Raw genomic sequence first — 23,976 nt, forward strand, 5'->3', positions numbered from 1 at the left:
CATATGTGTAATCCATGGCAAAATTCAAATGCGATCCAAAAATTATTTGTCTCTCACTGTTGACTACAGTTCAGATTTTTCTGAAGTTAGGTCCCATAGTGGTTCACTGGAAGGGGTGTGACTTCGCCTCTTTGTAGCCCTGGAAGTAGTCCCTAAAGGCTCATTTATGTCCCCTGTAGGTACAAAAATACAACATACATACGTCAGTTTCAAACGATGTAACTTGCACTGCCTATATACTTTCATGCAGCCTTTATGTTAGCATGGATGTTAAGCAATACATCCACTAGAGGACGGCAGTCCGAGTCAAAAGTTACCCAGAAGAACAGTCAGAACTGCTACACTGCCCCCCATGACTACTGGTGGCACGTCTCCATTTTGTCCCTATCCGTAAGCTTTCAGAAAATTTGCCGAAATGCGGATGAAATTAATGACTCAGACAGAAGGCTCCGCCCATATATGTATGCATATCGAATGTGATCCATAAATGAGCCTTAAAGTCACCATTCCAGTAGAACCTATTTTGTGGATGAACTCTGATTGTGCCAGTCTCTGGTCTGAGCAGGGCTTTGCAAGGAAAATGTTTACCCTCGCCTTCCATCATTTTTTTTCATGAGACTGTGAGACTTGAGAGTGTTACCCTCCAAAGATGTATTTCATCTTTGTAATGTGAACTCACAGCACATTGAGGTAATTTCCTGAAGTAATGTCGATTTTGTTAATTTGTCAAAACAAATGTCAGTTCTCTTTAAAAGCATTGGATTACGATGCCACGAGACTGAAGATATCAAAGCAGTGAAGTGAGAAACTGTTTAAAACTAAGTCAATTTCAAGAGCTCCATGACGGCTGATGCAGAGAGAGTCCTTACATTTTTGACCAAATAATCTTAACTCTGAGTCATGCTCAGAGTCCTTACATTGTTTTCCCTCTTTGATCCCACAGACAAGAAAGCAAACCAGTAGTCATATTTGGACTCAGACCAATTGTTTCTCACCACACAGCTAATCAGTTATGCCTGCTAATGCTATCTGTGATGCTGCAGTAATGCAGCGTGTGTGTTGATGTGTTTATGTTGGTGTTCGCAGTGGGAGAACTTCTCACCCTGTTTGCTCTGCCCTGCATCTTCAATCCATGTAATGTGCAACAAACTCACTTTCCAGGATGTACATTATCCCCCGGAGAAAGCCTACAAGAAAAGATTACTATTCTACTGCGTCAGCCAACCTGCTTTATCAAATGAGCAAGGGCCCTCCAACACGATGTTCCCATACTGCTGTTGTCAGAAATGTCAAGATGGGTTGTAGATTCATAGTACAAAATCATATCCAGCAAGGACGATGCTCCCTGCAAGAGAAGGAGGAAAAAATGAAGAAAGCAAGGCCCCAAATTTGACAGGAATGTTATGAAGTTCTTTTGGAAGGAAAAAAATAGCCTCTAATCTGATACAGGGGCAGGACTGAATATGAAACTGTACTGGAATTGGAAGACGAAGATGAGGAAAATAAGTTTTGCTCATAAAACTCACATTTTCTTCCAGTTGGGCTGCCTGCAGATTGATGAAATCAAAGTGCAGCGATTTCAGGACGACTTCCAGAGCTTCACAGGAGCGCTGGTCTAATCGCTCACCTTGATAGAGGCAAGCAATCAAACGCAAGATAATTGGGAGGCTGTTTGCTAACAGGCAAAATTGCACGGCTCTAAATGTGCTTTATCCTTTCTCTGAAATGAACATTTCAGCAAAAATCATGACAAAACAGCTTCCTTTATAGGCAAAGTTTATCTGTGAGCGTGTGTATGTTTTCTTTTAATAAAGTTCTGAGGCAGAGACAATCAGAAAGAGAAATAATGATGACAGCTCCAGCTAGAAGAAACAAGACGCACTTTTTCATGATTGGACTTCTAAGATGTGAATGCTGGAGTGTCCATTGATTACTGACTGCCTGCACAGCATAGTAATCAATAAAATAATGTGCAGTGAACTTACAAAACCTCTAAATCCACTCTAATCACTTTATTTCCAACTGCATATTGAGTATGGAATCAACCATTTAACTCTATACTATATATATATACATATATATATATATATATATATATATATATATATATATATATATATATACATATATATATATACATTTACTTAGTGTAGTTCTAGTCTAGTGCAGTTTCATTTGATACTACTTTATCTGTTCTAATAGAAAACATTTATTAAATATTGTAAAATATGAAGAATTAGTATTGATTATTGATGGACCCAACAGTGTTGAAAGTAGTGAACATTAAAATGTTGTTTATTTATCAGCAATAATAATGAGACTAATATACAATAACATTGTCATGCACTGTTCAGCATGATGTGTATTTTGATTTTTGATATCATACTTACTCTACATACACTGATACAGAGAGTATACTTGACTATATTTCCCTACAGACTGTATTTTTATAGGATACTTTAAGATTTTAAATGCAGGACTTTTACTTGCAATTGTTTTTTGTTTTTTTTACTTAAAGCTACAGCCCCTCCTCTACTACACTGACACAGGATTACTATCATTACCACTACCTTTACTTTCTCTACTGTTTTTATGCTATTTCCTGCTTGCTTGTCATGCACCTGTTTGGACACTTTGTTTGTACTCTTCATGTTTCTTTTATTCATTTTTCATTTGAACTTTACATTTCTACCTTTGTAATTTGTAACATATGTAAAATAAAAACAGTGCTGCACTTTTTAATTTGGTATCCTGCACATTTATTAATGCATACTTTTTTGTACCTTGTACCCCCCTTAATTTAATGTTTTCTACTTTCCCTTCTGTTCTACTCTGTTTTATTGTAGTGTGCATGTATATTTTATTTGACTCGTATTGATATATTAGAAGTATAAGGATATGACTTTAGGACATTCACTTTGGTAAGTCACTTTCTCTGGATTGTTTACCTTGTTGACAGCAGTTTTGTGAAGGAACTATTTTCTATCAACTGAACTATATCCAACCATTTTATCCCACAGAAGGAAGTGTGCATCTACTCATGGACGAGAGGTTACAGCTCAGCTGCCATTACTGTTTACATCCCACGGTGTCACAAGCATGAGCCTTTTCGTCCATGAGTAGATGCACACTTCCTCCTGTGTGGTGATATAGTAGATGGAGGCCTAAAGGTTAGAGAAGCGAGGTCGCCGATTCAATCCCCTCACTGGAAGGATAAATCTGGGTGGGGAAAGTGAAAGACAGCACTTGCCCCTCCTTCATTACTGAGGTAACCTTGGGCAAGGCACTTAACTCCAACCCTCAGTGGTTGGCAGATAAGACTGTGGTTGTACTGGGCAGCTTCTAAGTGTGATCAGGGTGTTCCTGCAAAGGAGAGCCTCACTCTCAGTGAACCTACCCTGAATAAATAAAGGTTAAAATAGTTGGTGAGTGTAGTTCGTACATGAAACTGCTTGAACAAGGTGTGTGGATTATCATGAGTAAGTGCGTAATGATTTCTTTCAATTTTTCTTTTTTTCTTCTTTTTTTATTTGGTGCTTTGAGCACCACAAGTGTGTGAGTGTGAATGCAGACATCTCCATAGCTGATATCTCCAAAACTTTGCATCTCACATCAAAAATATTCAGATGGATAAACTGCACTACAGGTAAGAGGAAAAATGCAGTTTTCATTTTGGGGCGAGTTTTTAAAGTAAAAATAAAGCTAATGTAATATAATTATTTTTTTTAATTTTTTTCATTAATGACAAAATTGTTATTCTCTGCATGCATGGTTTTCTCTGCTACCAGGAATAAGGTCATGACCCTAAATTTGATGTACCTACCAAAACTTGAATTTCACTGTTATAGCCCGTGTACTTATAATTATATTCATACTATGTATATATTCATTTTATGAGGTATGCAGAGTATCTTGGGTGATAAATGTCCTTTGGGATGAATAAAGTTCTGTAACTTTTACTTTTAGTCACTCTGCCACAATCTGAAGAGTGTGAGTTTCACTTTTTAACTTCCATCTGCCATCTGTAAAGATATATGTGAAATTAACCTTTTCTGTTTCTCTTTATTCTCTCCGCATTTTGATTTTATTTGAGTAATCCAACCACTAATCCTATTGTTTTTAAGTGATTATTATGTTTTCAGGAGTGATTATATGGGATCACTGTTCCCAGTTTGTAATCTGATTACTGTGAGGTTTTGCTTCTTCATATCCCATACAGCAATATTACATTTGATATGTGTTTGTTAATGCATCTGAGAAATTACAGTACAGATTTGGTAATCTGATTACTGTTGCTCCCCAGCCCTGATCAGGAGTCACACTCCAGATCAAACTGTGACTGATCAAACAAATTCATGTGACTTTTAAGACTCAATCTCTCCCTCTCTCTCTCCTGGGTTAATTCTTATCTCCCCAGCCAAGAAGGGGGAATGATAATTACTATCATAATTATTTCCAAAATGATTTTTTTCCCTCTGTTTTAACAATAATCATTTCACTGAGCGATGGCAGAGGGCGTGTGGGGTGGAAGGGAGAGCCATCTGAAATCCCATTTTTATAATCCGCCCTGCGTCGGCAAGATAATAAGGCAGCGACACCCGCAGTCAGATGTCATCAGTGCGTGACGACAGTGACGCCCATCATGGCGTCACACACAACTTTACACTGCTGCTGGATGCAGATGTGTCTGCTGCTGTACTTCCATACTAGTGAGAACTGGAAGAGTTTGAAGACATCCAAAGTGAGGACACAGTGTCCAGTGCTCACTGGTACAAATCTGAATGAGGATTAGGAACAGTTTAATGTAAAGATTACAGTCAGGTGCAGTGTTTAGATCTAAAGTCAAGATTCATATTAAGTTCTGACTGATCAAATCTAGAATTTGTGTTGAAGGTTTGTATTTGAACTGGTATCAGATATGAGTTAGGAAAATGGTTATAAATAAATAAATTCAGGGTTTAAGAATGCTGTTAAAGGTTTGGTTTTATCTCTAAAATCCTTACGGATTATCTTTGTAAACTGCTCAATAATAGTTGTTCTAATTTTATTTAATTACTTTGTGTACTTGGATGTCCATGTGTAATCTTATGCTTTATCTTTATTTTTGGTCTTCCCTTTTCCTTTCTCTTTCTTTTAAATTTTTCCTTCTTGGATTAAGGTATGCACTGGACAGAGCCTTGATCAAACCATCATATTCGATCTTGTTTATGTATAGATCATGTTGTATCTTGTGTATACGTGTGATTGTATCAGATCAGGATTCAGGGTTGAGATGAATACAGGATCGAAGTCAGAATAAGCATGAGATCTACAGTCATGACTGAGTCACTCTTTGTTGATGTTATTTTCTTATAAGGGATCTACTGTATTCTATGTTGTTTCATATATTGACAAATTGCTGGAAAATTATTGAAAACTTTGAAACTACGTCAGAAATAAATGGAATAATCCCACCACAGAGTTGTGTGTTTGTGTCTGGTATTTTTTTTACAGAACATAATGCAGATTGTATTTTTTGTTTTTAGCTGAACAAGCAGCATTTTCTGTGCATTTAATAATTTTTCTTAATTTACATTGCTTCTTTTTTTACTTAAAGTTATTATTAATTATTAAACATACCAGTGAAAGTTTACTGTTTCAGTGCCCTGATGTCATTCGGGACTGTATATGTATAAATAACAGAACTGTGTATCGGCAAGAATCAGGGGATACAATATGTATCACAATACAGGGGTTATGATTCAATATATTGTGATACTGTAAGCAAGGTGATATATTGTATATATTGTATTTTTTTTATTTAAGTTTAGGAATAACACACCACCATACAAATTAAATTTAAGTTCAAGAAATATAAGTTACAAAAAGATGTTTTTTTATACAATCTGAACAGGGAGGATAGATATCAACACTGCTGTTTAGCAGGCAGGGTTTACACACAACACAAAATTAACAGTTACTGTGTATCTTTGCATATACCATTTAAGAATCAATACAGTATCACGAAAGATAACATCCTGATACTTAATATTATCAATATTTTCTGACACTCTTGAAAAATAAAGGATATTGACAGATATGTGCAGATCAGATTCTTTTTCCTCCTTAATACTGGAATCAGCCAAAAACTTCCAGTGTCGGTCAGTTCATTGTGTTTTTGTTCAGTACATAGAACTGACTCTTTTTGTTTAGCAAGATCATTTCAATAAATCAACACACTGTGTTTGTGTGTGTGTGTGAAGTATATTAAGATACAGGATCAAAACTATCACACTGAGAGCTTTGTTATTTACTGATGTCAGTTTATCATGAAAGAGTTTTTTTCTTCTTTGTGCAAAAGTTGCGACATTTTTATGAAAATATTTTTTCAGGACACCTCAGGTCTGTTATTATATTATTTCTATGATAATTACACTTTGACTGAATATGTTAAACATGAGAGAAACATTCAGTGTATCATGAAAGTCACATAAAGTCCTCAATCATATTTAATAATGAGGGAGCGAAGCTTACCTTTAAGATCCAGACATTTCACACTGCCACCTACACACACACCCTGCTGAGAGAGAGACAGAGAGAGGGGTAGAAGCAGGAGGTGTGAGGGAAAGGCGCGAACACACACACGCGCACACACACACACACACACACACACACACACACACACACACACACACACAGATATTTGGCAACAGCAGTGCACCATCCACCCTCCCCAGTCTCTTTCCGCACGGCCTCTCCATCCATGCCACACTGTACCGGTTTCATCAGGGAGGCTTATTGGACGCCAGAGCATGAATTATGAATTTCACACAGTTTACCGCCGTCGTTGATGGTGACACGGCGTCCTAATTAACCAGTGTATAATAATTAGAAACAGCTGGTCATCAGTTGATGTGTTCATTTGCCAGAGCCAGTGTTCCACATACATCTAATTTGACTGCATCAATCACCGGAGGTGGCAGATTTGTGCGGATGGTGGAAAACACAGATTTTTTTTTTTTTTTTTACTGACAAGCAAAACAAGGAAAGAGAGCTGGGATATATTTGTTTAAGGCTTCCTTTTATAGATGATGGTAGGGTGAGATTCTCTGACATGACACGAGTACAGGTGTGGACATTTAAAGACCGTCATGTATCTGAAACGTAGTGGATCATTGATCAGGGCAGGCTGAGGTCAGCAGCTGCTGCCCTGAGAGAACATCACCAGTCTGTGATCAAATCTTTCAAAGCATTCTTCTGTAAGAACGCAGCTCTGGGAGGTAATTGGATGTTTAGCATGAAAAGTGAATATTCATTTAAAATATCAGTTAGTGGAATCATCAATTAGGGACCACCAGGGGGCCCCCAAAGTGAGCAAATTAAAATATGTGGTTTGTCTCTCTCTGGTTCCTCTAGTCATTTGTATTTTTCACACGAAAGCTGTAACAAACATATAGTTTCAGTTTTTGAGTTTATTTATTTTATTTGAATGGTTTAAATTGTAGTATTTTACACATTTATAATTAAAATGCAAGTTTTCAATAATAATTGTTTTGTCTGGAAGAATATATTGAGGTTGTTTAAAGGCTCAATCAGCTTCATACTGTGACTGATGCGTTCTGATATGAGATATATCTGTGTTTGTGTTTTTGACTTGATTTCCTCTCTGGTTTGAAGTGGGCGGGGCTCAGCTGGAAAAAGGTGTTGTCATATATTTCTGTGCACTAATCAGGATTTAACGTTGTTTCAATCAGAATGTGATGAGTGTGTGTTGTGATGTTTTTTGCTTCTGTTGCCAGGATGCTGTCAGACAGATCTGATCAAACCACACCCACCGCCAGGCTCAAGCACAAGAGCTGAGTTTGGAAAATAATGACACAATAAAATGATAACCAGTAATGATTTCTTCCCCCCACAAACCTGAACTCTGATTGTCGTTGACACAACCATTTAACGTTATGTTTGTTGTATCACTTGTTTGTACACCACATTTCAAGGGCTACTAGCTTTTAATACCACTTCATTATATTATGTTAAATTTACAGTATCTTTTTGACATAAGGGAATTAGTGCCATATGTGAAATATGTATTTGAGTTGATTTAAACTCAGAATTATGATTTTATTTTCAAAATTCTGACTTCTTAGTTTAAAATCTGACCATTTTAAAGAGAATAAAGTTAGAATTCTGAGCTTAAATTTAGAATTCTGAGAATAAAATCCAAATTTTGAGTTTAAAGTCTAAATCCTGAATATAAAGACAGAATTCACAGAATAAACTCAGAATTCTGATTTTAAAGACAGAAATATCAGAATTAAGTCAGGATTCTTCTGAATTTGACATCATAATTCTGAGAACAACATCAGAATTCCCAAAATATGGTTGGTATTCCAAGCATAATGTCAGAATTAAGAGAATAAAAACTGAATTCAGAGTTTGATGTCAGAATTCTGAATATAAAGTCAGAATTCTGATAATAATATTACAAGTTTAAATAGTTTAATGTCAGAAATTTGAGACTTAAGTCAATGTTCTTTTGAGTTTAAAGTCAGAATTCTGAGAATAAAGTCAGAATTCTGAGTTTAAAGACCAGATTCTTAATATAAAGCATAATTCTGAAAATAATATCAGGTTTCCAAGAATAAAGTGAGAATCTAACTTTAAACTCAGAAATATGAGACTAAAGTCAGGATCCTATTGAGTTTAAAGACAGAATTCTAAAGATACAGTCACAATTCTGATTTTAATTTCAGAATTCTTCACATGCTGTCCTAATTCTCTTCTGTACTTTTTGTTGTTTTTTATCAACACCCCCCACCCCGAACCCCCACCAAAAAAAAGAAGAAAAAAATAGGGTGGGGGGTGCCCAATTCTGCTGAGGGTTCCAAAAAGCCTTCAGCCTCGTCACCCCCTTGGTGTCAGTCAAACCCCGGCTCTCTAACTGCCTCCCCTGCACAGACTCATCTTGGCTGGCTCACTGAATTGCCGCCTTATTTGCGAGCAGCGCCTTGTTTCGTCTCTCGTAGCTAAATATGATTCATTGTTCAAAGGGACGCGGGGAGTACAAAAGGACTTGGAAGGCTTTCCTCGCTCGGCTCTCGTGCTACAGAGAGGAGAGCAAGGCGGGAGACACACAAAAAAAAACCAGCGGCCATAATGTGCTCCTGTTGAAAGAATTAGACAGATCAATGGGACATAAATTGCACTGTTTATGTATACAAGAGGCTGGTGTGTAATTGGTAGAGGTGGTTGAATTTCCCCCCGTAATCATCTTAACTGAAACACACACACACACACACACACACACACACACACACACACACACATGCACAAATGTGTCTACATGCACATTTACACACTTATACACTGAGCGAGAATGTGTGTATATGTGCAGTGTGTGTGTGTGTGTGTGTGTGTGTGCGCTATATATATGAATAAAGCTGTGAGCTCAGACAGCTCAAAGTTCACCTCACTGTCATTAGGCCTAATTGTTACTTTTGATTTGATCCCCAAAGTGCAACAATTTACAGTGATTCCTGGGCATGTTTTAATCATCATTATATATTTTTATTTGATTTGTCAAGTACATTAATTTTGTTCTTTCTTTTTTAATATTTCACTCTTCTATTTGGAAGATCCCAAATTGTGCCATAAATGTGCCAAACACAAATTTATTCAAAATTATTAGGATAAAAGAAGCAACATATGCAAAGTTGCAATTACTATACATATACTCCCTCATTTCTTTATGTAATAATTAAATGAAATTAATAAAATAACCTTTAAAACTTCTTTTGAACCCTGAAACAGAGATGTACATCTATTTTTCTGCTCTCTGACTTTGATTAAGAAATGCGATATATCTGTGCCGTTCCCTCCTTTTCTTTACTTCCTCGCTACACGTGACAAATATTTTTATAGATTGCATTATATTGTGTGTGTTGACTCCAGACTGCTGAAAACTACAGTTCTACCTCTGAAACCTGATTGGTGGGTTTGTTCTCCCTCACTGTCACTGTGCTCACTGTCAGCAGGAAAAGACCATCAGGTTCCTTTAACCCCTTTAGAGCAGAAAATGTACCTGCATTCATTCTTACACCTGAGTGTTAGAGCAAGAGCACTGACCAGACTCATCATTTTATATCTCCATCAACAAATAACAATCATAAATCAGTTTTGGAATATATACAGTATGAAAATAAATTATCAACTATTCTTATTTATAGATTCCTACAGATGTGTGTATGTTTTTCCTGATTTAAAGCTGTTAATAGTCAGATCCAGCCGGCTCTGCTTCCCACCCAAAATACAACATCACACCCTCTCCAGCTCCTTGTTTGACTCATCATAAACATGTCATCAGTTATTACAATTTGTAGAAATTAAAATATCACTAAATGTGATCCAAGTGGCTTCGGCATCACTAGTGTCTTTTTTAAGGAATCTTGTTTATTAATCAATTTATTTATTTTTCTCAACCAGGGTGGGCGGAGCCTTAACCCTTATCCGACCAGCATATTTAAAATACAAGGAGAATAAACTACTACAAGAAATAACCATCATAGAAAAATGTTTCTTCTCAAAAAATGATTAGTGATTAGTGATTATTAGCAATTAAAGCCATCTGAGGAAAAAAAAAATGATAATTATTATTTTTGGAAAGTTTTAGTTATTTGCATACTGTGTAAAATGAAAATATTTTATTGTTGTTGACAGAGCACACGAGGAAATCTGTGTGTGCTGCAACTGTGTGACAGAGAGCTCCGACCCCCTGACAGCAGGGCTGCAACTAACAATTATTTTCATCATTTATTAATCTGTCAGCTATTTTCTGGATCAATCGATTAGTTGTTCAATCCATAAAATGTCAGAAAATGGTGAAAAACATCAATCAGTGTTTCCCAAAGCCCAAGATGACGTCCTCAAATGTCTTTTTTTCCCCACAAGCCAAAGATCTTCAGTTTACTGTCAGAGAGGAGTAAAGAAACCAGAAAATATTCATATTTAAGGAGCTGAAATCAGAGAGTTTGGACATTTTCTTGACATTTTCTTCTTGACAATGACCAAAGCAGATTAATCGATTATCAAAATAGTTGCTAATTAATTTAATAATTAAATGATTCATTACTGCAGCCCTTCCTGAGGACCCACGGCAAACATGAACTCAATAAACTACTAAAACTGCTTAGGTGGAACTGGGTGCTTTTAACTTTGTTTTTTAAAAAAAGCAGAGACAGGAAACAATGATATGAAGTCATGAAAAACTGGAATGACAGAATAAATCACTTGTGAAATGTTACAAAGAGTAAACCTGTGGGGTCTGCAGGTAGCCATGTTGGTGGGATTATTTTTGGCTTCCAGCACAAGAATAAGAAAAGTTGTTTTGGGCGCTTGTGTCCAGCTTTCTCCATCCATCTCTCTTTGTGACTTTGTGCTGATTTCTGTCACCTCTGAATTTTTGTTTGGTCTGTCACAACAGCAACAAAAAAGAAAAAAAAAGTGTCAGTGTGTGCTGGCGTCCGGCTGGCGACTGCTTGTGAAACCGGTTTGTTTGTGGCACCGTGCCAATGAGCAACGCTCAGTAAGAATGTGCAAGCAACTGGCTGGCTACCCATATCACACTCCCAAATACACACACACACACACACACACACAGACGTAGAGAAAGAGAGAGAAACACACACGCAGCACTTCCTCCTCCTCACAGAAATACAGTGGCGGCTGTTTTTCATCTTAATGAATTTCTGAACTTGTTCGTTCCCTCTCCGCTCGCCGCTGCCTCATGGTGAAAGACGGAAACCGAAGGCGTCGGCTGCCAAATCAATTGATGTGTCAGGAGGGAGAGAGGACAAAATGGAGTGATAAAAAGAAAAGCATTCCCTCCCTCACACACACACACACACACACACACACAGGCAGCAGCAGGAAAAGACAGAGAGAGGGGGGATCTGGTTTCCAAACTTGACTTCCACAGAAGTCATCTCTGGTGCATTCACTATTCTTCAGTCAACCGTCCAGAGCTGCTCTGCCTCTCTGCTGCCTTTGTATTAAAAACTGTTTGACTGCACTATTTTCCTCCTTAGCCCATTTAATTAACTGACAAAAATATAAATAAATATAGATTTGTATGTATTTTTACCATGCATTTTCACAGCTCTTAGGGGTTAAAAATCACCCCCACATTTTCCTTTCAGCATCTTTTCTACAATAAAGGATAAATTATTTAAAATAACACGACCTTTTATCTCACACCCTTTGAAGGCAGCAAATTAAAAATGTAAATTGGGAGCTAATTAATATGCAAATGTATTCGTTCGCTGTTAACAATTAGCAATTAAAGCTGCAGTGTCTAGAAAGAGCACAGACAAAATTAGTAACTTCATTTATCATTTAAAAAAGAGAGATCTAAAAACGTACATAAAATTCTAATTGACTTTCACAGTATTTCCCTCTGTCACCGCCTTTGTTCATGCGCAATGCTTTTGAAATATATGATAGCGTGCATTTAGCGACTTAATTAATGCCACTTTGTGTAAAATATACTCTCCCCTTAAATGGTTGATGTCAAAAATAATGTACACATTCAAGGCTGAGTGGTGAATGCTTGGTTGGAAGTGTGTGTGTGCATGTGTTTCAGAGTGTGTGAACGTGGTGTCGTACAGCTTTAGCAGTGTGTTTGGGTGTGTTATACATTTAACTCTCTGCTGAATTTTAAATTTAGTTCTGCAAGTTTCTCACTGTGTGATTCTATCAGCTCATTCTGGAGGGAAGGAGAGAGGAAAAACACACACACAGGGAGCAGCATCCACTTTCAGCTCGACACACACTGCTTATCAGAATTATTTATGACAGTATTTTCTTACAAACAAGTCTATAATACATAGCTGGCCACCATCAGAAATGTACACTTTCTGTAACGTTTCTGAATGTGGCTGATGATGCTAAAATAGGCCATCTTTTCACAGTGTTTACAGTCTGATGTGTTCAGGGATCCTGGGATTCTTGCGTCACCAGGGTGTGTTCATTGGCACAAACATTTGATCATTTCAAGATAAAATCAATTAGAATAAGACTAAAAACAGAAATTAAAGAGCTTACACAAAATAATGATCTAATTACATCCCATCTAAGAAAAGGCTACATAAATTAGAATGCATAGGTTGCAGACAAGAACTTAAAGTTATCCACATATATACAGACATGGTAGCTACAACCCAATACACTGAGGTCATGTCACTGGGGTTTAGCAACATGGGAGAAGTTACATTGTACACACAAAAACTTGATGTTGACAGGCCGATTTCTGTATTTTCAGACCGAATATAGCATACGAAAAACATAAATTCATCATAACAGGAAACAATGACAGAAGGAAAAAAAAATGCCATTGGAGAATAAAGTCAAAATGTTGAGAATAAAGTCAGAATGTTGGGAATGAAATAAAAATGTAGGGAATAATGTTGAGAATATAGTTGAAATGTTATCAGAAAAAGTTGAAATATCATTTCAACTTGAAATATCATTTCAACTTTATTCTCAAAATGCTAAATTTAAATAAAAGAAAAAAATGAGAGGTGGAAGAATTATTCTTATTTTGTATTTGGAGAGAAAAATGAAGAGAATGTAGCTAAAATGTCTAGGATAATGTTGACAATGTAGCTGAAATGTAGAGAATAAAGATGAAATGTAGAGAATAAAGATGAAATTATTTCATTCCATTTAAAATAAAATAAGAGGAGGAGTAGCATTTAGCAAATAAAGTCAAAATGTTCAGAACAATGTTGAAAATAAAGCTGAAATGTTGAGAATAAAGCTGAGGATCGAGCTAAAAGTTAGAGAAAAAAGTTGAAATGTAGAGAGTAAAACTGAAATGTAGAGGATAAAGTCAAAACAGCAGTTTTCTCGTGCCTGGTCCTAATACTCTATCATACATGTACATTCTTATGGGTCTGTGATCACACTGGAAGAATTTGGACTTGTGACCTGGACATATTTTTTTAATTTGATGCCCTGCCTTTCCCTTTTTAAAAGCAAAGGCTTGGTCTTAAAATAGAAGTAGCAGCTTTATTAGCAGATAAGACCCAAACTCTGTGCACTGAGCTGAAGCTTTAAAACACAAACACAAAGACAGATCTGGCAACACATTCTTTGTGAATCTGGACCTTAATGTAGGTCTCAGTAGAATTAGTGCTCTTGAATCTTCACATGACATCTTTCCTTTACATGCTGCCTTTTACTTCTCTGTCTCATGTTTCTAAGATGAACAGAAAGTATTCACTGTTTTGATCCTAAAATGCTGCTCATTTCAGATAAATACCTTTCAACAAGCATCCCTTACTGTAAACATTTCACAAGTTCCTCTCAGACATTCACTGCACTTCAGTTCTGTCTGCATCTAGAGGACAAGTTGGACAGTTGTTTTTCCTTATTTATCACGAAAAGAAATATGTGACCTACTTACTACGGGAGGGGATTTAAAATTGTATCTATACACAGACACCAGGTATCGATCTCTAAATTATTAAGATTGCAAATGCAAATGAAACTTTTTGGGACTTGAATAATAACTCCATGATGGTGTGATGGTGAAGTTTTTTTTTTTTTGTTTTTTTGGTTTTTTCTAGTGAGGTCAGCAGAGGTCACAGGCAGTTTCTACGACAGTGTCTGTCTGTCTGTCTGTCTGTCTGCCTGTCAAGAATCCCGTTTTGTTGCAAGAGAAATGTTTGAATAGAGATGAACAGACTGACAACTTTAACTCCTTACATATATCAGATATTAGATATATATCAAACGTAGTATATCACATTATATGTTATTACAAATATAATCATATTGTGAAGTATAATGATATTACACTGTGGGACCGGTGATCCCATGCCTACTAATCCCTTAGGTCACACATAATGTTCCCTTGACAAGAGGGAACTTTAAATGTGTGTACAGATGTAGAATGTTAACTTCTTAGAAACACTGAGGTGTGTGAGCAAAAACACTCAGACACATCTGAAAAATTCAGCAAATAAAACCAAAACTGACTGTATGGCTACACTCCACTAGAGCACTGGTTGCCAACCTAGGGTCCAGGTCCCCCTCGGGGACGCGGCAAGTCACTGGGGGTCCGCAATGCTTTGTCTTTGCTGGGGCTGCCAAAAATTATATTTGCAAATGTTAACTTAAATAACAACAATAACTTCATGCAAAAGTCTGTATATAAAACTAATCAAAAAGATATATTTCTTTTGTCGGAACTGAGAAATAATAGGCTACAGAGCAGACCATGCCTCCATGACCTTGGTGGTACAACTGAGTATGTATTAGCCCAGGGGTTCACAGAGGCCCCCAGTAGCATTAACCTGCCGCTGTGGCCCCCCTTTGTCTTTAAAAAACTATTTACAATACCAAGCCAAAAGTAAAAATACAGATATCAAATTATTATTGAAACTATATTTTATGATACACATAATAATAGGGATGCAGGATTTGTTAAAAAAAAAATTGACTGAAATTGTGATTTGCAAGATATGATACGATTAGTGGAAGTTATCATTTTGCATGTTCAGTGAAAAAACTATTAAAATTGTGATGATGTGATATTTATTGAGGTCTGAACCAAACAATCTGGGGAACAAGATGTTTAGGTCAGGTCATCTCTGTAGCTCTACATTACCTCATTATAATGCTGTTTTCACAATTTTCCTTTTTCAAAAAATTGCGATTTGGTTCTAGTTCTGCGCTTGGCCATTTTGTGATTTTATTGCTGTTGTGAGTAGTTGTGCAGCTCTGGTCACAATTCGATTTCATTTATTCATGTTTTAAGCATTTCCCTTCATTTTACCCCCAGTTTGCTGAGGCCCCCCAGCACCTTCTGGCAGCTGACTCTATTGGGTTGTTAAAAGAAAAACTGTTAAGCTTATACTAGAAAAGAGACACCATATTTAAAGGTTCTAAAAACGGAAACAATCATAACTGATGTTCATTTTTGACGGTTGAGTTTTAGAATTAATATTGCTTGTTCTACTGGTGAGTGTGTGGGCTGAGGGGGGCTCAGCTCTTCTCACATAAGGGGTGGGTCCAAGGAAAAAAGGTTGTGAACCACTGCACTTAACGTGATGTTTCTGTTTTTTCATAATGTGGGTGAACCAACCCTCAGTGGATTTGTCATTTGGGGGAGTTATGAGTTAAAGAGGGACAATGTAGAAACAAACAAGTAAAATGTGAGGAAATTACATGATTAACATATTGTTTACATATGCATGAGCTTGACAGAGATTCTTTATGTGTTGATTGGTTTTTTGCAACATTTGGTCATTTTGGTGACGGAGTGTCTCCCCTGTGTGAACCCTCAGTGAGTCCAGGCCTGTAATATTATCCTACTTACAAAAGCACTCATATTACTTGTGCGACCACCCAACCGTGCAAATTCAATTCAGCCTAATAGTGCACCACCAATAGTGCATCACACATGCCATTCAGTTTAACTGCAACTGCTCCAAATTCAATTAGAGGCAGAGAATGTAAAATAGACTCTTTTACACGTCGACGAGGTTTTATCCTTCTTCAGTTATGCATGCTGTTTCCCAAACCGCATTAAAGCAAAATCGTGTAAAACTACAATAGAAAGGCTGTGGAGTCAGTGTGTTTTAAATAAAGCATGTTGTGTCTGACAGTGTGTGTGTGTGTGTGTGTGTGTGGAGGCCGTCTGAATGACAGACTGAAGTGTGTTAGCGGCGGGTCCCGTGGTGATCCTCATCCCGACCCATACTCCCCGCTTCTCTTTTTTCCGTGTGATCGCGGCGGCTGCCACTGTACGGCATTTCAAATGCGCCACTAACCGCCCCGTTATCGCCGTCTCGGCCTGTAATGAGAGGAGCGACATATGTCCGGTCCCCCTGCTGTTTCCTGATAAGCGCTCGCATTCAGACGCACGCAGGAACACTCCTCCACCTCCTCCTTCTCCTCTCTCTGCTTTTATTTTGCATGCAAAGGCTGCTAACAACCAGCGAGGAAAAAAGTGTGGCACTTACTTAGTGACATTTACCTCGCTGCAGACTATTCCACACGAGGGGGGTGCAATAACAATCAGCATGCATTTAATTTAAAAGAAAAAAATGTTCCCTTTAGAATTAGGCAGGCAGGGAGAGATATAGCTTTCTGTCTATGTGTGTGTGTGTGTGTGTGTGTGTGTGTGTGTGGAAGGAGCCATAACAGTTGTGCCGGCAGACTTCCGCAGTGCAACATTAATGCTAATCAAAAGAGCTGAGAAAGCAGCGGTGGTCTGTAAAAACAGATTTTCTCTTGTCTTTTCGCCCCTTCCTCCCCCCTCCTCAGAGGGATTTATCTCGGGAAAATAACATTTGTGGGTATTGAATCTGACCCCATGAATTTAAGAGAGGCATATTGTCATGTAAGGCCATTTTTTTCCCTTAGCTGTGGGATAAATAATGAAAGTTAAGTTGTGGTAATTGATTTCTCTTCAGTCCACTCAACTGAATAATCTGCAAGGGAAACAACCACTAAGCTATTCATTAGAAGATTTGCCAACATGCAACTAATTCCGAGCTTATTCTCCAAACATCATGGGAAGAATACAAACTCATAGTCTGAGCGTGCTTCATTTACAATCCTTTTGTGTTTGGAGGGTTGGAAAATACTTTACTTAAAATACTTAAAACCTACAAACAACATTAGTTTCTCTGTAAACCAAAATAAATCAATTAGGACTGCACAATTAATTGAAATACTAAGTGAAATATCCAAATCACAGAAGCTGCAGTTTTTTGCTAAAGGTAAAATATGTGACAAACATTAAGCATCATGATGAAGTAGTGTAGAGCTGCAGAGATGTCCTGACCTACAAATCTTGTATGTCACATCATCAGGATTTTAATTGTTTTTTTTTCCAGTGAGAATGAATATGGAGATGCAAAAATGATCATTTCCACTGATCATGGATCATTTTGAAAATCATAATTTGATTTGTTTTTAATCATATCATGCTACTCAAAAATCAATCAATAAATCAGCATCAGCACAATATAGAAGAAGGAACACTGGGTCAATCCATCTGTTTAACTCCACACAAACTGATGTATGTGACCTAAACTCTGGTGAGATCATTTATTTGCTTGGATTTGTAAAGGAAAAGAGTACAACACAATAAGAGAGCTAACATGCAAGTTTTAACTGAGCCTGGATAAAAACTCATTCCTATGAAAGTGATTTTTGTTGTCTCTTCATGAAAAAAAGGGATTTCTGCAAAGAGAAAAACAACACTCTTCAAAAAGTTCATCAAAAACTTCATAAACATACTTTAGCTTTTATAGAACATTTTGCCTGAGAATTCAAATGAAGTGCTTTAACACAATCTGTCAAATCAGATCCTAACCAGTATTTATCTGCAATAATTTATTTATAGGAATAATAAATAATAATATAACATATGTCATTTTAAAATGAAACTTTTGTCAAATGACTAATGCTTAGTTATCCCATCATGCTTTGTTTACATGGTATATCCATTTTCATATTTTGTATATATAATGAATGAAGTTGTTGGCCATGACTGGTGAAACTTTACACAGCAGTAGGGCTGCAACTAACAATTATTTTCAATGTCAATTAATCTGCCCATCAGTTGTATGGCCCATTAATTGTCTTGCTTTGTCCAGAACCTTAAGATGTTCCATGTACTGTCACTGAAGAGTCAAGAAAAATATTCACATTTAAGAAGCTGGAATCAGAGAAATTTTGACAACTGATGAATTACTCGTTGCTTCAGACACAAAAGTGACAATGGTTTTGGAACATGGCTCAAACATCCTTCTGCATGGACTAAATCTGTGAGATGAAATCTTTATTTTCTACAGAGTTTGCATACACACATACATACACAGTGTATGTGCTTGTGTTCAAGTGTTCATATTTATATGTGCTGTATATATGTCTACTGTGTCTGTGTCTGCATATGTGCGTATATGCATAGCTAACTTGTATTTGTATTTTTTGTATTTGGAGATAATAAGATATGGTTTCAGTCTACATCGTTTCAGCTTTTGCTGTAATCAGAGTTATTATTTTGGAGCAGTTGGATATTTCTGTTTTCAGTTTTTATCCGTTTTAACTTAAATACCAAAATAATGATCGATCAATCAGTCAAAAAAATCTCCCGTCTCTCCCTGGGGGAGAGACCACCTGTATTAGCTCCTAATGTGTTTCACAGTTATTTCTCAATTTGAATATAAATCAGTGCAGTTAGGCTCTTCCCTCGTGCCAAAACAGTCGTGTAGAGACGGAGCTTGATCATCTCAATTACCTTTCTAATCACAGAGTGAGCCAAACAGAAACAGAGAGGGGAGTGTGCACAGAGAAATCAGAGAGTTTTGGGGCCTCAGACCCCTGGCTGCCTCCAACCTATTATTGTTTACCACTCCTATGAAGATGTCACGAACAGCAATGCTGTTTTATCCACTTACAACATTTCAAAGGAGTGCAAAGGGGCCCAAGGGTGCAATAAAAAAAGCTTTAAATAGTCTTCAACGCTGCTCCTTGGGGGAATCGCCCCGCGCCTGAAAAGACCTAATTTAATAAATTTGCTCTTTAGGCGTTTGTCTTTTCGTTTTGCATCGTCTTATTATGGATTCATTCGCATGCAGCCCTTTTGGTCTAAATATTGCCCCTCTTAGCTAATGCTTAACCATACATATTTTACTCTTTCAGGAGGACCACCTACATTCGTTTCCAATGCAACTGGGTTCATTAGCACCTCGGAGATAATACAGCGGCTGTATGCTTAATGTAAGCACTGCTAAGTCTCTAATTTTCCACAAATAATTCCCCTTGATCTCGAGTAAAATTTATGCAGGAGGGTGGTGGGGGGGTGAGGGAGGGAGACAGCGTGCCTTAACATGGCTGGTCCAACTAAAGTAAGAATGTACATAAAATGAATTATAAATGGCAGACTGTGTGTTTCAAGTGTGGCTAAGAGAAAATAAGTGAGTTTATTTTATTAGAGAGGCAGAGATTATATGTGTGCGTGTGTGTCAAAGAGATTTTTTTATGCTTGAACTAGAGAGTGTATGCAACTGTGATTGTAATATATGTGTGGAAAATTACAGACAAATATAGGGTTTCTGATATCAGTATGGCCTATGTAGGATTATACATTCTGAGAGCAATGCATCTCTAAATATAGATTCATTTTGTCTTTTCATTTCATTTCACTTATTATATTTCAAGTTGAGGATTTCAAGTTAAAGTCAAGAGTTGAAAATGCTTCAGTAAAAACTCTCCTCATCCAGGGGCTTTGTGAAGCTGCTCAATACAACTACAGAGACAAGAAGAAGTAGGACAAAACTTAGAGGAAGAGGAAAATGGCAGGACAAATTCCTGGTCGTTCGGGTGAGGTGAAAATGTCCTTTGGTTTCTGTCTGTACAAACCTTAAAGGGATAGTTCACTCAAAAATGAAAATTCAGGCATTATCTACTCATCATGCTGATTGAAGGTCTGGTTTAGTTTTTTATTCTACAAAATTTTCACAGGAAAACAGCATTGCAGCATCTCCCAAACGATGACAGATAATGACTGGATTTTCATTTTGGGTGAACTATCCCTTTAAACCACTCACACAGCTTTGCTTGGCCAGTTATTTTGTCCTGTTGTGTGAGGGCGGGTTCACACCAGCCTTGTTTAGTCCAGCTGAACTGAAATGTGGACTGGTAGAGAACAAACCTGGACTAATGCCTAAGTGAGAAATACCTGCAATATTAAATGATTTAGTATACACTGTCATACAAGATGTTCATATGTGCGGTCCTCTAAAGTTTGCTGATATAAGCTACAGACAAAACTGTGCTGTTTGCTGTCCTTTCACCTGCAAACTGTATGACCAACATTCAACATTTCAGGTAGGGCTGCACAATTATCAAGACTGCAAAATGACCAAGTGCAGCATCCAAATGGCAGAATCATTTGGTTTCTTTACTCCTTAATGACGGTCAACAGAATATCTTTGGGTTGTGGCAAAGAGATTTGAGGACATCATCCTGGACTTTTTCACCACTGTCTGACAATACAGACCAAATAACTATAATCGATAAATCAAGAAAATAATCAACCGATTAATCTACTATGAAGATAACCGTTAGCTGCAGCCCTAGTGTGCAGACTGATGTAACACCATCATACCCATGACACAGGTGTTATTTGGTTATTATGTAGTTTTTAAAGCAAAGCTGACATTGTTTTGGATGTCTTTGTTAATGTTTGTTGTCTTAACATCTCAAACTGTTACCTTTTGTTTGTAGTTCTTTTCTGTAGTTGTGTAGAGTATAAAATATTATGAAAACTGACTGCTTCTGTTTTATGAGGGAATCAAATTGTGGTTGCTGTTGGCAAGTTGTTGCTCCTGGACATTAGAGGGACTGCAACAATTATTTTCATTACTGATTTATCTAATTAATCGATTTGTCTCTCAAATGTCAGAGAACAAAGAAAAACTTTTCCGTAGCCTAAGATGATGTCTTCATGGGTCTTTTGAGTGACCAACAGTCAAAAACCCAAAGATACTGTTATTTAAGACAAAGAAAGGCCTCAAATCCTCATATTTGAGAAGCTGGAAGCTGCAATAACAAATGTTTGGCACATTCAAACAGTTTCCAATAAATTTTCAGTTGATTGCCTAATTGATTAATCGTGTTATTGTATCAGCTCTGTATCTACCAGTTTGATAATCAAAGCAGTAGAACTGTGTCATGCGAGATGAAAGTTAACCTACCAGCAATGTGTGTTTGTTTGTAACAGAGCTACTATGATGCAAGACAAATGTCAGACTTGACAAAAGTGTCATTTAATCAAGCAATCAATGACTGGACACTGGACAGCTTTTCCAGATAAGGGTGCAATGTGCTGCAGAGGACAAACTTTGCAATTGATGTTCTGCATGTTGACTTAATTTAACTGTATATTGGGGCATCCTTATTGCTCAGGGGTTAAGAATTTGACTATGAACTGCAACATCTAAGGCTGGTCTGGAGACTTCTGTTGCATCTCTTTCAAACCTCATTTCTCTTCTAGCACTATTTAATAAAGACACAAAACGATTTACTTAAAATATTATGAATAATAATTAGACTGTACAAAAATCTAATTCAACAGCATTCACTTACTGAACTGAACTGAACATGGTCAGATACAACTACCATTGTGTTTAGGGATGGGAATCGAAAACCGGTTCTTGTTGAGAACCGGTCCCCAGTGTTTCAATTCCTTGGAATCGTTTGCCAATTTTGCAAACGATTGCCTTATCGATTCCAGTGGGCGCGAAGTGCGCTTACGCAAGCTACGCAACGTGTGTGGTGATGTTATTCACCAGTACAGCCAGCAGGAAACATGGCGCCCAAGCAGCACAAATGCTCGATGGTTGCATTTCACGAGAAAGGATGACAACAGGGCAACTTGCAATACTTGCAAAGTGACTATTTCATCAAAGGGAGGAAATACTACAAATATGCAGAAACATCTGCACACACAGCATGCGATAACTTTGAATGAATGTCGCGTTTTCGTTCCGCTCCGGAGTGAATCTCAACCCAGCAGCAGCAGCAACGTTAGCACGTCCTCTGCTGTTAATACTGCCTATCATGTTAGCACCATTTGCCTCATTGTAAAACCTGCTATTACTAACTGTTAAGGTTAGATGAATGCCTTCTCATGCATTACATTTAGATGACCATGACGAGAGACAGAGTCTGATTGGCTCAGAGGCTGGCAGTACTCGCTCCAGTTCACGTCTAGCTTCCTGTTTGTTCTCCTTTTTTCCAAATGAGAATCGATAAGAGAATCGATAAAGAACCGAATGGTTAAGCAGAATCGAAAATGGAATTGGAATCGTAAAAATCTTATCAGTTCCCATCCCTAAGTGCGTTATTGCGTTATTGCGTTACTGCATCTCTGTGCATTACCATTCAGTGTTTTTGTTGTTCTGCAGACTGGGGTAGTTCAAAATGTTTCACTGATTTACAGGTAATGCTAATGTACAGAGAAAAGGAGTAATGTGTCAACAAAGGCAGAGAAGGAGGCCGCTACCTAGAAAACAGTGTGTAGGATTTAGGGCTGCACCTGACTCAGAATTTGTTAGTTGAATTAGATTCGGCTGTTTAATGCAAATACTCAACTATTTGTTACTTCTTTTGATTTAGACTATGATGCAATGCTCTATTGAAGGAACAGTTTTGGGAACAGGGTTTTGCAAGATGTTGAGAGTGACAGCGACATTCAAGTAATATAGTAACCCTGCCAAGTTAGCTCTCAGAGCTAATGTGTGCTAATTACTCTATCCACCCTGCCTGACCAGACTTCCTCTGAACAGCTGACTCTGTCTAAGAAATGTTCGTGGTGTCTGCAGCTGTCTGCATTTGGGAGTATAATCCAGGTTTAGCAGCATAAAAGTGAGGAGTGCTCACTCTGAAGCTATTTCTAGGCACTAAAATATCCTGGGATGTACAGTACACACTGACTTGCCTAAAAAAAAAAAGTTCCACTGTTAGACTTAAAGAACATCAGTTGAGGTGGCCTGGTAGCTCACGTGGATGAGTGCAGCAGCCATGGATTTGAGACCTGCCTATGACCCTTTGCTGCATGTCATTCCCCCAATCTATCTCATAAAAAAGGCATTAAAGCCCCCCCCCCCAAAAAAAAAAAAAAAAAGACTCAGTCAGTTGAGAATCCCCACCTGGTGATTCAAATCTTTGACTTTGAGGGAGAAGCCCTAGTAAGATTTAGTGGCATCTAGTGGTGATGCTGTAGATTGCAACCAATTGGACACCGCTCGCTTCACTGTCCCCTTCCAAGGACAGACTAGGAGGCTGCAAAAACTCACAAAAAAAGCAAAAGGCATTCTCTAGAGTGTTTGGTTTGTCCTGCTGGGCTACTGTAGAAATATGGCGGTTGATATTTATAGATATAAAAGGGCTCATTCTAAGGTAACAAAGAAACAGATC

General features: G+C 37.5%; 1 protein-coding gene across 1 annotated transcript in view; it reads right to left on the minus strand.

The window, feature by feature from the left end:
- Nucleotides 1-23,976, minus strand: part of LOC146311411 (protein phosphatase 1 regulatory subunit 37) — a 97,803-nt gene that overhangs the window by 65,776 nt on the left and 8,051 nt on the right. Inside the window, exons 2-3 of the mRNA XM_084743011.1 lie at nt 1,527-1,627; nt 1,226-1,345 (exon numbers count right to left, since the gene is read on the minus strand). Of these exons, the coding sequence (XP_084599137.1) occupies nt 1,226-1,345; nt 1,527-1,627 (221 nt within the window). The remainder of the gene's footprint in view (nt 1-1,225; nt 1,346-1,526; nt 1,628-23,976) is intronic.

The sequence above is a fragment of the Lutjanus erythropterus genome, chromosome 18 (genome assembly GCF_056507025.1).
Source record: "Lutjanus erythropterus isolate fLutEry1 chromosome 18, fLutEry1.hap2, whole genome shotgun sequence".
In the NCBI taxonomy this organism is placed as follows: domain Eukaryota; kingdom Metazoa; phylum Chordata; class Actinopteri; order Lutjaniformes; family Lutjanidae; genus Lutjanus; species Lutjanus erythropterus.